The sequence below is a fragment of the Aquila chrysaetos genome, chromosome 6, assembly GCF_900496995.4.
Source record: "Aquila chrysaetos chrysaetos chromosome 6, bAquChr1.4, whole genome shotgun sequence".
Classification (NCBI taxonomy): Eukaryota; Metazoa; Chordata; class Aves; order Accipitriformes; family Accipitridae; genus Aquila; species Aquila chrysaetos.
Genome location: NC_044009.1, coordinates 2,681,611 through 2,696,887, shown reverse-complemented (window position 1 = coordinate 2,696,887; position 15,277 = coordinate 2,681,611). Strand labels below are relative to the sequence as shown.

General features: G+C 35.2%; 1 protein-coding gene across 8 annotated transcripts in view; it reads right to left on the bottom strand.

The window, feature by feature from the left end:
* Positions 1-15,277, bottom strand: part of NADK (NAD kinase) — a 30,935-nt gene that overhangs the window by 9,493 nt on the left and 6,165 nt on the right. For 3 of the 8 annotated variants that reach the window (XM_030017623.2, XM_030017622.2, XM_030017621.2), the window contains 6 exons: positions 11,958-12,171; positions 6,797-6,880; positions 2,173-2,302; positions 1,530-1,638; positions 1,203-1,288; positions 809-911 (listed from right to left, as the gene is read on the bottom strand). In XM_030017623.2, coding sequence (XP_029873483.1) covers positions 809-911; positions 1,203-1,288; positions 1,530-1,638; positions 2,173-2,302; positions 6,797-6,880; positions 11,958-12,130 — 685 coding nt within the window. In that variant the 5' untranslated portion in view covers positions 12,131-12,171. The other 5 variants (XM_030017624.2, XM_041124162.1, XM_030017625.1 and 2 more) reach the window with 5 other exon arrangements.

Here is a 15,277-nt window from a genome sequence, read left to right as displayed (position 1 = left end):
ATGCTAGTATGGTAAATAAAACCCCATAATGACTAGCGAACTGTATGAAATGCCACCTCTCTATTGCCCGTGCTTTCAACGTTCCCAATTTCATTCACAAGATAATTGTCTACATTTGGTTAAAGCTCAAAACTCATTTTTAGTAGTAATGAGCAAAATTAAAGTAAAATTTGAACCCAGTCCTTCCTCCCTTTCCTCATGATGCAAAAAGAAAATTTAAGTTTTATATGGACATGATCAAGATGGGAAAACACTGTTAGGCTCAGGTGATCTTCACTAAGACAAAAGCTAAGCTTAAAGGGAAGGAGTGCATTAGAAACACCTATTAAAAGACAACATTGTAGCAACATGAGAATTTATATGTCTTTTCAGGAATCTACTTTGGATGCAACTCAAATAATCTCATATTGAAGAAACAAAGTATTTCTTCCCTTAAATATTTTATTTGCCTGACTTCTCAGTATTTAAGCACTGTACTGCTTAGAGAAACAGACTACCACAGATTTCAGAGCTACACTCTATTTGTATGTTTATCTATCATTTAACATAAATTCTGCATCATCTTTTACTTGTTTACTCCACACAGGACAAAGTTATTTCTTAGCCATTTTCCTTTGCACAAGAGTACAGAAAGCAGCACTGAATGGGTCAATACAATGCATTGCTTTTGTTAGTTTAGTATACATTTCTTGTGACTCAATCTTATGGGCCAACCTAAATGAGTTGGTTAAGAAAATTTACTAGTCTTGGAAAAAGCTACAGAAAACGTAACAAAAAGAGACACCACACCTTGTCCCCTTAAATTTACCTTCTATAACCTGAGTGACTTGGGACTGAAAATTCTCAAAATTAAATGGAGTAAGAAATCCAAGGGATCCCAGATGAAAAGCCATAACTGGAGGTACACTACCCTATCAATAAAGAAAAGAATTTAAAAGCTACTGAATAAAAGCAATTCATACTTCTACTAATTGCCTGTAAATATTTTGACTATTGATGTAACTTCAGCTGTGCATAATAAAAACAACACATTACATAGACTATTTTCAGAAGGTATAGGGTAAAACAGTCTTGATTAAAAAAAAGGAATGAACAGCAAAGGACAAATGCTGTCCTCAATAACAAAAGAAAAAAAAACCAACCACCTTCAAATACTTCAAAAAGAAAAGAGGTCTTTAAGTCTATTTCCCATAAAGACCAACCTGGAAAAGCGAAGAAGCATAAAGTAAGGTCCCATCTCCTCCCAGGCATATGATAAAGTCTATCTGATTGGAGATATCATCATAATCTAGAATCAACATTGAAATAAAAGTTTTGAATGAAGTTTTATCAACACTCTTAATTTCCTAACATAAATTAAGCGCAGCATGCCAACATTCACTCACAAACATAAAAAACCACACCTAAGATGTAACAGCAGCCGTTTGCAAATACACATTAGTTTTACAAACTTGACCCAACGACTAAGGAAATACCAAGACAAAAAAGCAATATACTTCAACTTTACTTTCAAGAAATCATTACCATACCTTCTCTGAAGGTGCAAAATTTCTTCTTCACTGGTCCAAAATTATCATCATTAGCTATAGCAGGGTCTTCCAATACTTTTTTTTCTACATACACTATCATATTGTTCTCCTTAAGAGAGATAAGATAAGCTTGTTAATAACCTTTTAAAGTGACAGAATATTTGACCCTCCCCATAATTTGCATTAGTTTAAAACATATAAATAATAATTTACAGAAGTGGTCTGCATCTCTTGGTTGCGGGGTTTATTTTTAACGTGTGGTCTAATTCCAGTGAGAATTTTGCAGCACGCACAGACCATCTAATGAATTAAACTAAACTTTGGAATATAGATTACATGATACAGTAACATTGCTGTTTGTCCAAGGCTTAAAGCTTTTTATATCTGATTCCCTGTAACTTAGAACTGCAAACAGAATGAAGCGAAGTTTTGAGTTTACTTTTTTTTTTAAGCTCTGTACTTGAAGTATTGAAGTACTGACTTAAGCTCTGAAACAAGTTTTATTACTTGCAGTGGCAATGGGTAAAACAATGTTTGCACTATACACTCCTGTACATTCCACATTCAACAGAATCAGTAATTGAAAACAGTTTAGATGTAAAATTTTTAATTATGGTTAAAAATGGAATTTACATTTCATTACCTCAGTAAGATACACACAAAGCTCTTTAAAAGGCTGCAGCAGACTGGCATCACGTATCTTTTTAATAACAAGGACGCTCTTGGGAGGTTTGTTCCATGTCAACCGCTGGCTTGCTGGATCCTGAATGTGCCTAGAGAATAGAAAAAAAGACAATGTTACTACATTTTGCTTTGATAACGTTCTGGTCAGTTAAGAATATATCCTTAATTATAATTGCACGCAGTCCTAGAACAATAGAAGTAAGGATGCAATAGTTCGTGTTGTAACGATGCCTTTTCCCCCCATGAAACCAATCAGTGCTTTACTATATTAAGGTAGTAACACAGTATTAAAGCGTCCATTCTTATAACTGCTACCATGCTGGTAACACATGCAAACGGAGACTTTAACAGAAGCACTACAGAAGTCCTGGATCAAGTTCTTGAACTGACATCTTCCCTGATGCTTCCAGCCATAATGCTTTCCTCTTATCTTGTCCTAGTGCTCTCTCCTCTTAAGCCGACTCAAAATAAGGAGAAACATCCAATTAGAGAATCAGAAAAAGCTACGGCATAAACATTTTTTCCCATCCAATACTGTAAGTCAAACAGCTTAAGTCAATGTGAATTTAAAAAACAGCACAGTAGTTCCAACCCAAATATTCTTTTTAGCAATGCTTCCTTCAGCACTTTTTCACTGATACCAGTATACAGTCACAGTTTTCTCAATACAGTTTGAAGCCTGTAGATGCAGACACAAATTCTACAGTTTTATACTAAACAAGACCATTACAAGAGAAGGGCAAATAATTAAGATTCACATGGTCATCTGTACGAAATCCTCAAGATAAGCCTTAACAACTATGACAACACTATAGTACATAAACTCTATTCTGGGAAGTCTGCATTTGCAGCTTTTATACTTCCTATGACAAAGCCTCATAAATAAAGGGCTTAAACAGGAACAGATGCCTGTATACTTCTATTCCAGGCAAACATTACAGATATGTAAGCATACATAACTTTTGTGCAAAATTTCTTTAAAACTCTAATCTATATATTATTTTAGTGTTGATCCCCAAACAAGTTTATCTGCTTAAAGCAGCACAACTACCAATTAAAAAAAAACCAACCAAAACAAAAAAAAACCCACCAAAACCAAAAAACCACAAAACTTTTAAAAGCATTTTAAAACTCCTGTCTGCCTATTGTCAGGACAGTATTCTAAGACTTGAGAACCTCAAGAACTAAATATATATATACACAAATAATTCTGCAGCTTTCAAGAGGGTTCAGTAAGAGAACACTCATGTTGCTCTGTAATACATTTAGTTGATTTAGGAATACCCAGCTCTATTTTCCTTCTCCATTTATATCTACTCCTAAGCTACATAATTTCACAGTTGTATTTTGCATATTACAAGCATCCCATCCTTTTCCATATGGTGCAGATATAATCCATAAAGCAAAGCAGATTAGTATAAATGCTGAACAAGCCAAATTTACAAAGAGATTTAGCACTTCAAGGGTTAAAATAAAACAGATGATGATACTGGAGGTGGAATAACCTGCTAATTTTCCTCTCCAAAATGCCTACACTCTACATATAAATACAGCAGAAACTACAGATTAATGAAGTAGTCTAATACCAATAACCTTTACTAACAAACAGTGCCATCTCTCCTTCTAAATATCATTACATAACACAGAATACAACTATGCAGTTACACTCAGTATCACATACAGGCTTTCAACATTACATTATGTGTCATCTCGTATTTTACAGTCAAGGAATCATAGAACAGTGGAGGTTGGAAGGCACGTCTGGAGATAGTCTACTCCAATCCCCTGGCTCAGTGTAAAGGCACTTTGAAGATACCATCCTCGGTCTCAGATATCGCCATGAATCTGAGATTACTATGAATCTGGAAGGCTTCCTCTGACTTGACTAACCAACCAATAGCTAAATTGAAAATAAAACAAAATAAAACCAAATGGGAAGAGTGGCATTCATGTATTTATTGCTGCCAAACAGTTGCAAAGGAACTAAAGCTGAAGTTTTATATGCTATTTCCAATACAAATGGTGACTAAGGAAGCGTTTTCTATACTAAAGTTAAATTTATAAAATTAAATTCCTCAAATTTCAACACTATTAAAAGGTAAAAAATACAAATAGAGAAACCGCCCCAAAACCATTTCAAGATGATCAGGCAATCTTCTAAACCTGGCAAATAACTAAAGATTGCAGCACTGCTTTTCACTTATAAACCTAGAACTAATACAGACTTCATTCAAACGAAGGACAGTCTGCCTATTTCGACTGTACTCACCAATGCCACGTAGTTCTACTAAATGAAAGATTATTCATAACATGCTCTAAGATCTTCATGTTTCTTTCCAGGAGTCAGGCAAATGCAACAGCTCCAAAAAAAAAAAAAAAGGCTGAGGCTTTTATCACTTATTAATAAACTGCTACCTCAAAGGAAACACTTTTGTCTGATTTTTTTTTCCCCAGTTAAGTATGTCAAATCAGTCCCAATAAAAAGTTGTGAGGCTTTACAGAAAAATCCTGTATAAAACGTCTATTACAGATCTTCAGAGGCAAGATTTCGTAAGAAAAATCCTATTTCAAGAAAGAATTTAAAAATGGGTATTTGACCTCCCCTCTCCTCAACAACACAAGCACCTGATTCTTTTTTCACTGAATAGTCATTCAATTCTTCTGGTCATCTTACATAACAGCCTTCGGAAAGCAGGTCTTTCAATACAATCATCAACGCTAGCACTTAAAGAGACACCAAGACCTTTACTAACTTTTGCCCGTACATAAAAACTAAGGTTTTCTGTTAAAAAAATCTCTCCAGTGAAGAGAGTTTAGCAGCATTACTGACTGTAGAGAAGAAAAACCCAAACAAAAAGGTTTTTCCTGTTTTTAAAAGCCACAACAAAAATCTTAAAGTAAGAATAGTAATTTACAATTTGGTCTTCAAATAGTCCTTTCCTTCAATCACCTGAGAGCACCCTTTTCTCCCCAGCTGTTCTGAACACTGCATAAGCAGTCTTTTCCCCAGCAAGCAGCGTGCATTTAGTATTGCCTGCAGCCTCTGTACTCAACTGATCTTGACACTCTCATCATATACAGTATAATGCTGCCAGCCCAGCCCATGGGGAGGAGCACATTTACCAGTCAGGTGGGTAAACATACAATGCAAGCTGGGTTTTCAGATGAACTGCAGCGCTCCAAGCCACCAGCCTTAGAACTGACAGAAAGAACAAGGAAGCTGAGAGTTACTGTACACTGCAAGATTTCCACCACACCCTCGTAGGAAAACTTAGGATACCACCAACCTGTTTTGAGGAAGACTACTACTATTTAGGTAAAGATTTAGGCAAATAAATACTTAAATACCTTACGTTTAACTGAAAAGAACAATGAAATAAAACTTTTTAAAGGGACAAAAATAGGGACCACTAACTTGGTTAATCTGTAGAACCCTGACATTCCTCATTTGACCAAGTCAAGACACCATTTATTAAGTATACAATACAAGTTGTAAAAAGCAACACTTGTATACCACCCAACCTACAAAATTAAAATGTTTATATGCCTGCTAAGCAGAAACCAACCCTTTTTTTCACATTAAGTTTATCTGCAGGGTCCAAAAGCAAACTTGCCTTAATGATATTCATACACTGAAGTGCCATAGATCACATACAAAAATTCAAACTACTAGCTCAAACACATAATACCGAGAGAAGGCTTTCCTCAGATTTCACAGTACACAGAACAATTTCTCCTCCTTTCCTTGTGTTGTCCATAAAAATTTTTGTTCCTCTATCGTTCAGAAACACTGCTCTTTACATACTTCTAGATGGAATAAACAACATGCTACCAATAGCTTCTCCGTATCATAATTAGGTTTCTATAAGGGTGTTTAATACACATGGCAAGTTTGCTGTCAATTATGTTGGAAAGTCTTCATTATAGTTGCCATTGTTGACATCAAACTGTGGATTGCAGATTAGGCAAAACACATCTAAACAAAACTTCAATACTTAATACTATTCACATGCCCTGCTGTATTTTATGTGAAATGGTTAATTTTTTTTTTTCCAAAATAGATACACTGAGCTGTGAAAAAACTCCCATTAGTTTAGGTAGTAGAGAGCGGGCTTAAGAACACCACATTAATTAGTAACGTAAAACCAATAAAATTAATTTCCTTTTATGTCTGCAGGAAGTATTCCAACCGGCAAAACCACTATAAATCCATACAGAGAAATACCGATTAAGTCCTGTCACCCCTTGGGAGAAAAAAAAACCAAAAAATGACATTCAACCCCATATTAGATTTTTCAACATGCAGATCAAGCTAATGCACATCTAACGGGGTTTTAGTCGAGGATACAGTTCAGCAGTGCTATCCGTTCTCCTCTGACTGACTTTTTAAATGCTGAACATGTGATGAAACAGGCAGGCCAATTTTGGCAATGATGACCCCAAGCTGGCAATCAAGCAACATGAAAATCTCTAAATGTCAGGTAAAATACAAACAATCCTGATTAGGGGGTGAATAGTAGAAAAGCAAACTTTTTTCTTTCCCATAGAATAAACATCATACCATTCATTTGACAAGTACTTACATAATCGTTTTAGGATTTTGCAGCATACAGGCCTTTGGTCCAAATGTGGTCACTGGGCATGGTCCATGCAAGGAGCGCGTTCTCCTAAACACATATATAAAAAAATAATAAATAAATGTGATGACAAACTGGGTATAATTAGCTCCCCAACCACCAAAACCACTTCTTTGAAAAAGCTGCACTACGCAATACAGGGCAAAGTACATTTCTTAATTGTGGTTGACCAGCCAATGTAATTTTACACATATTAGCTCTCACATGTCAAATCTAAAACTTAATTCCTGTACCTACTCCTTGAAAGTGATTTTAGTCAAAGCCTCACTCATAGTTTATCCCTTCCACATACATAGTAATCACTTCCTAAATATTAGCATCAGGTACATATTCTTCTTGTATTCATTTCATCTTCACTTTGCACAAAGGAAGCATCACAGCCTCAAAGAAGATATAGTCAAGTTTTCTCAAGTTGGTTCTGTGAATTCATGTCAAGCCTGCAAAGATTCTATTCAGTCTCAACTCTTCTGGACACTACAATACAGAAAAGTACATGTGTGTCTCAGAGACACCAAAAAAATGTGTAGATAAATCCCAAATTATAGAAACATAATCCATTTTCAAGGTCTCACTACTGTGAAAAGGAAAATTCCTATGTTAAAGAAACAAAGCACAGATAATTCCTGTTTCAGAATGAGCTATATAATTCTTACATATTAAAAAAAACTTTGATTTTTTTTTTTTTTAAGCTAGAGTAAGGCGGCACTTAAATAACTAAAGGACACATTTTTCAGCTCCTCAGTTTGTTGTAATCCTAAATAATAGTCAAGATGATAGCATAAACAAGCATTTAACACTTCGAGTACTCAGCCAGGTACTTGAGCAGTAGTTGACTGAACATTTCAGATTTTGTAGAAAGTTATTTAATAACACTGAGAAATTATCAAATGAGAGACTTGTGGCAACATTCAAAAGAAACTCAAAATATCTCTGTAATAACACTAGCTGAGCGAGAGAACAGCAGCATTCATGTTTTTATAGGTAATTCAGTAGTCTCACAACCTTCACTTAAGAAGTGTGCCTAATCAATTAATTAAAATACAGAGTGTAAGCCAGGACTTTTGTTTACATAGTATAAGCATTTTCTCTTCCATAATATTTTGGCCTGCATTAATGTCTGTTGACAGCGAGCAAGCAAACTACTAAGCATACAAACAAAAAAATAAGCCCAAGGCTGCTGTTGTCAGGCCATGTTCTCAGCAAAAAAACCTACAATGACTAATAGCTGTGTGTCAGTAGGGTGTGTAAAGGGTTAGTCTGCATCAGTTCTTAAGTGACTTCAGCTTCACTGCTGCAGACACAATAACCATGATACCTTCTTTTCTGTATTTCTTGAAGCACTACATCTTATTGAAGAGCACACAATTTTAGAGCAGGACATGCAGAATGATTAAATGTGGTATAAATACACATAAAATAACTTAATGAGTGCTCTTCATCTCAATAAGGTACAGTAACTTATATAAATTAGGTTTCCCAGTGTAAGGCTTGACAAGCATTTACAATGAAGTCTCCAACACCAAGGCAACACCTTCAGATTTTTTTGCCATGGTCAAGTCACAGTAATGGTGTCCTGATCATTTAAACACTTTTTGTTGTTGTTTAGATCTTTGTACTTAATAAATTAATAAAATGCAAATCCTTCAGTCCTAAGGTATATGGAGATACCTATCTGCAGTACCAGGCCTTAGTTTTGAATAGGTAGGAAAAACTCTAATTTTTTCCATTTATTTATCTAATAAGAGCTAATATGATCTTTGTCTTCAAATAAGCAGGAGCTCTGAAATGTCATTTATCCTCAAACTTAAATCCCACCCAGAACACAGAGATTACTCCTAGCTCCAGGATGAGATTATCTGGAGCAAGTCAGAACCGTTCTGCCTTACTTCCCTCGCACATCGTTCAGCAAATCTGCAAATGGGAGTAAAACTTACTCAAGTCATGTAACTGTTGAAACATTATGTAAATGCTATTAGATTTATTCCATTAAAAAAAGGGGGGAAATATGTCCTTCCTGTGCTTAATTCAACTAAAACACAGGAACTGGTAACTAACCTATTGCTTGGCAGTAACAAATCTATTACTGCACTACCTTCTATTGTGTATATTATAAAGTAGCTCAGAGCAGCCTGATGACTCACGCTTAGTATAAAAAAAACTCCTCAGAAATCTAACAAAAATCAAAACCAGATGACAGGTTAAAAAGATATAGTTAAGGAATTAACAGCAACATCTTATTTGTTCCATGTCTAATAAAATATGCATGTGTAAGATTTGAATTCCAATAATGAAAATAAGTATTTAATTTCCTACATCTAACATATAAAAGTGATTATTTGTTTTTCAAATATTTTTTTTCCATTTATAAGTCTAGGCATGACTAATCCAGTCAGATAAGAGTATTACTAAGTGTTTTATAAAGTTTACGTTATTTCTATCAAAACAGAAAAATGAGCAAGGACTGACATAAATAGAGATTAATGTGTGTACCAATACATTTAAAGAAACAGTAAGTCTCTATCTACTTGTTAACAATTACACTCAAAATCGGGATAGTTAAATAACACCCTGGCAACATCACCTCCCACTTCTTGCTCTACTCAAGTAACTTGCTTCTCCCAAATAACTCTCTTTTTTGCCTTCTTTCAACACAGGTCGTTATTCCGTGCCACTCCCAGTAATTGGCTAAACTCTGTTCCTATAAGAGGCATTAAATATCCACATCTGAACTTCATGACATTCAAACAAAGTTTTCTCTGCAAGCTCTAATTAATAATTGGTATACATTTTTGTTGAGATTTTACTTGGTTTTAGTAATAATCTATGCACTATTCAATCAATAGAAGGTAAAATGTTTGAGTGAACAGAATTTAAAGTCGTTTGTAGTAAGACTGTCTTTGCTAAGAATAAGCAGCAACACGCTGGAAATTATACATCTTTTAGGAAAATACACTTGCCAGTTCAAAGCAGATAGGCAACTACTTCAATCTGAATACTACATAGCAAGCCCGAGATCACTTTCTGGCATTCTGCAAAATGCCTTGTGACAATTTTGCACTAAATTGAACACAGCCAGTGAACAAATACAGAGCATCTTAATGAAAAAAAATCTCGTAAGCCATAACCCTAATTCAAACCCACAATAGGTAGGGTCTACAGAGATCACTTCTAGTTTGAAAAAGAAAAAGTAGTTATTTAGCTAGAAGATAATAATACACAAAAATTTAGACCACATGGTCTTTTACACAGGTTGACTGAAGTCTACATTCTTAAAGGATTAAGTGGAGAAGGGAAAAAAACCCAGTTTTACAGCACACTTTTAATGTAAAGTCTTACATATTGACTATGACACACAACACAGTAGCTAGAACAGTACAGTCAGAGCACAGTCCTTTGTGAACATTTTCCAAAAGCGTTAAAGTACACTGACTTTCTGAACTACATATGCAAAGCAAGTATTTTCCTAACCTTTTAGCCTCTTCAGGTAAAGGCTTTTAGTATGCCTCCCTTCACCATAAAGCTTCCCCCTGTGATCTTCAGCCTCACCCACATATGCTCTGCCTTGCAAGAGCATTCCTACCAGCAAAGCAGTAACTCTGGACGAGAATTTCATCTGTTGAGAAACTCCTCCATGATTCTGTCCGTGCTTTTATAGAGGGCCACAATGTAAGTAAAAGTTCTGCTATGCTTCCCACAAGATCAAGACACACTGCTACCACAGCAGGCTATTCAATATTTACAATGGGTCCAAAGATCACAAAAATCAAAAGTTCTATCCAAGCTGTCCACATGACAAGAGCCTTGCAACTAGATTAGAGATTTGGCTCCAAAAAAAAAGGGGCGTTTCTCACTGCTGTGAAACTATCTGCAAGCACAAACCTACTTTGTGCTGCCTCACATTACCATATAACTTAAATACTCATACAGGTTTTTAATACACAGCACTAGAGCTCTAGCTAGAGCATTTGCAAAAATCTGCAGAAGTGTTCCTACTGTTGATTGATTCTTTTTTGAGACTATGAACTCTGCAGATACCTGTTTTGACAGCCATGCCATTTTGATTACAGGTCTGCTCTTAGTCTACCCCCAACCTTTAACTTCCTGCCTTCATTTTGGACTAACAACCTTTTGAAGTACGTTTTAAGAATCCCTTGAAAGCAACTTGCTGAGCAAGAGGTAAAGTTCTGCCTACTAATTAAAGATAGGGAAGCAAGCACAAAACTGTTCCTTTCTTGTGACCTGAGCTACTATCAAGCTATGAATTAACATAGCTCAGTACAGATGCATTTGTATTTTATTTCTGGAAGGTACTTAAAATTTCTGAAGCTAGGTTGAAATATGACAAATATCACAGTATTCAAAGTTCAAATCTACCCCAAAATCCTGAAAGTCAAGTACTTGTGCACAACAGCTTCCTCATATTTGAAAATATTTTGTTTATCTGCTTATGAACAATAACCTTCTAAATTTTTATACTTTTAAGAACTTCTCCTAGCTGGAAAGATACCCATACTTTCTTCACTAACTTTCTTACTAAGAAATAATTTCAATACATGATGCTACAGATAGCAGTTTTATGTGCAGTTTGTCTTCAAAAAAAGGATCTACTACATTTCCCATAGCCATTTTTAAATGCAAACACTTCACTGAGTCCAGACTCTGACATACTCACTTCAGACAGCATTTAAATGGCACATACAAAACAAATGAGTGATGTGTTGTCTTGCTGAAGCTGTATGTGCACATATAGAATGTTGCTGAAATATCTACAAAAAGCAGTTTAAGATCTTCCAAGAAACACTGAAATAGAAGGCAAGCCTCACAACTAGCCAGAAACTATTTACATGAATGTCAGTTTAGAGGTGACCACCTACATGGCTACTTCAGAAAATCAAGTTCTTTTCACAGCATGAACCACAATAGGATGGTTCACTAATCACCTCCCTCTCTATTTATTACCACAAAACACTGTTTTTATTTCTGTTCATTATCACATGTCACAGCTGCAAGACTATGGTTATATAAAAAGAGGAGCAAAAATTAAAACGTACACAATTTTTTTTTTTTTCTTAAAGGTAGCAACAATGGGAAGAACCAAGATCCATACCGGAATTCTTTGGTGCTTCCTAGGGCCGGTGAAGCAGACAAACTTCGTGACTTAGCTCGTCCCCGGCTAGTACTGCTCCACTCCTCATCGTCATGACATGTTGAGCAATGATAAGCAGAATCTGAGCTCACATCAGCCTTGCTGGTACACAGTTTTTCTCGATTCATCTCCATACTGGAAGTGAAGGAACCTCAGTGAGAGAGAAATTCGATTCCTGTGAAAAAACACCAGGAGAAAGGGAACAGGTTGGAGAGAGAAGAAAAATCTCAGTATTAGCAAAGCTAATAGAATAAGTATTAAACACCGAGTTTACACACTTTGATAAACACTTCTAGAAAGGATTTGGGCAATTGGTAGTTCTTCAAGGTAATAAGAAGACACTGGAAGGAAAAACAACCAGAATTAAAACGTGTATGTTCCCAGATTTAGAAGAGGCTCATTACTAAGTTGTTTCAAGACTAGCACAGATTCATGTCTCCAGTTATATATGGGATATAATAAATTTGTGTTAGATACTGAAGAGGAAGAAAAGCTTTAAATATTTGCCAAGTAATCAAGACTCAGGAAAAACTGAAGTCTCCTATTAGGCTACACATATATTGAAAAAACAGAACTACAATACACTAAGCTGTAACAGAAAAAAAAAAGTCAAAGTAAGCACAAAAATAATGCAATAAAGATAACCTTAATAAAATTCAGTTCTTCAAAAAAATGAGATTAATATCAAGCTGAGAAGAGACAAAAATAAGTTCGAGGACGATACCAAAGTTCTTAAATCATTTGTGACAAACTGGGCATATGGTCCAAAACAAACAAGATGAAATAGGGACAAATGTGAAGTATTTCACTTCCACGAATAATCAGCGCAAATAAAAGATAAACAGCTAGCTAGACAGCAATTTTGCAGAAGTAAAAAAAAAAAAAAAACCACCCAAAAAACCCCAACAAAAAAACCCACCAAAAACCAAACTAAATAACCATCCTTCCCCAAAAGTACTAGAAATCCTGTATGTAAGTTCCCATCATTATTTGAACCTAGTAGAAGAAGCCTTATCGGAATATAAAGCAACTTTCAGTGTATGAACGAACACTGAACTATAAACAAATAGTATCCAAGATAACGCAGTCCAGAGGAACAGTACATTCCTCAAGTCAGTTAATTTCAGCATGGGGAAAAAGTTGGTTCATTAAAAATTTGCAGATCTTTTTAAAACAGTTTCATCACTTTGGATGCACTTCCCACTGTATCGTGTAGAGAATGGACCATAACGTTAATGTAACCATTAAAATGGACTATGGCTGTGGAAAATACTCATAGAATAACAATATTTGGCTGTAAAATTACCAGAGGATGACAATCTCCACAATTTTACAAGTACCGTTTCACAGCATCCCAACTTTTAGATAACAAAGCATCAGTAAAATGAAGTTGTAATTTTAGATTGAGCACTAGCTCAGTACTAAGTTAGACAAAACCACCATCTAATCAAACTAGAAAATACTTTTACTCTTACTGTAGATTAGGCTTACCCTAAGAGAACACCACTACAAAGAGGTACAATTACTGTCAGCCATTAATAATTTATAAGATTCTGCACTTGTAAAGATATCAGTGTTGTTGGTTACTCATTGCTTAGCATCACCTGTGACCATGACTTGGGAAATAGTCATTTCAACACATTTATAATTTTTTACAGCTAAAATTAGAAAAAATGTAACACTAGTTATAGACAACTTTAAGCTCAATAAAATTTTGTGCCAGTTAGTTGATTTATGCACCTAATCACTCTGGGTGTGCAAGCACATATGTAAAACAGACTGTAAAATCTGACTCAACATAAATTATTTTTACTAGATTTTAATTTGTATTAGCTTTTATCACAACCTCATCAAGCTTCAGGAATACATCTCTGGCTGGTTGTTCCTGAACCAGCTACAGAAAACAAGTCATTCAGATAACCAAGTTTCAGAAAAGAAGTCACTTTAAGATGAGATATTCAGTATCTCTGACTGGAAAGGGCCTTTCAGCACCTTTGTGTGCATGAGGAAAGTTCTTACACTGTTTGCTCTTTAAATCATAATCTAAACTAGCCCACCATTTTTACTTCAGAGATTCCAGATAGACTTGAACAAGCATTTCTGATGGATTCTGTGCAATCTGGATTCTGAATTAAGTCTTCCTTGTCAAATACAGAAAGCACTCAAAATTTTAAGTTCTTATTTTTAACAAAGATGGCTTTACCCAATAGATTTTAAAATAATTAAAAAAAAAAGCCATAAAGGAAGTTAGAAAACTAGACACTCATTTACCATCCGTATGTAGCTACTCGCACTGGTAATGCACTTATTAAAGGCCTATCAATCAACTATCTCAAAAAAAAATCAAATACCTTAATTTTTACTTTAAAATCTAAGGATTATTCTTTATAACCTGAAATCATTCTTATGTTTGTTATATCTATTTCATAGGGTTCAGCAGGCTTCTCCAGCATCTTTATATACCCAGGCTTCCACACACTTTACCATCTTTCTGATTTTTAAGGAATTACAGATCTGACTATATCTTTACTGGAATACCATGCTCTTAGCTAATATTAACCAAAACTATTATAGTGAATCAAAACTAATGCTTAGTATACATGAATACATTCCATTTTGTACAATGAGCCAATAAAAATGCTGGAGATAATTATTCATCAATGCGGGAGATCAACTCCTCAAGAATAATCCAGACAGGGGAAAAAAAAACCACACTGGAACTGCTGGAGGAGAAAGAGCAGATACCAACAACCACTGCAACTGTGTTTTATTACCAAATTTAGAAACTAGGTATTTCCAAAAGAAAACCTGTCCTCACAGAATTACCTTAGGAAATTATACAGAGCAGTTGTTTTTACCTGTATCATTATTTAGCTGTTAATACAAACTGCTACTAAACTATTTCAGAAGTGTTGAGAGTGAAAATCAGTAGAGAGCATCTCCTCTCTTCCTCATCTCCTCTTACCTATCCCCAATAGCATATTTCTCAAAGACATTCCTATACCCACATACCTGCACTACGCATCCACTCTCAAAAGCCAGAATTGTAAGTCATTATTTCTTAAAAATCTGCACTGAAAAATGGGCACACACAAAAATATGACAAGCCCAGGTAGTTAACAGTACATCATTTTCCTTTACTTTCCCATTACATAGGTTATCAACTCCTCATTCCTTTTTATCCAAACACCAGGAGCTTGATGTGGGCCTAGGAAAATAAAAATTACAACAACAGTTAACAAAGCGCATGGAAATGCAACATCTGTGAAAGCAGTTCATGG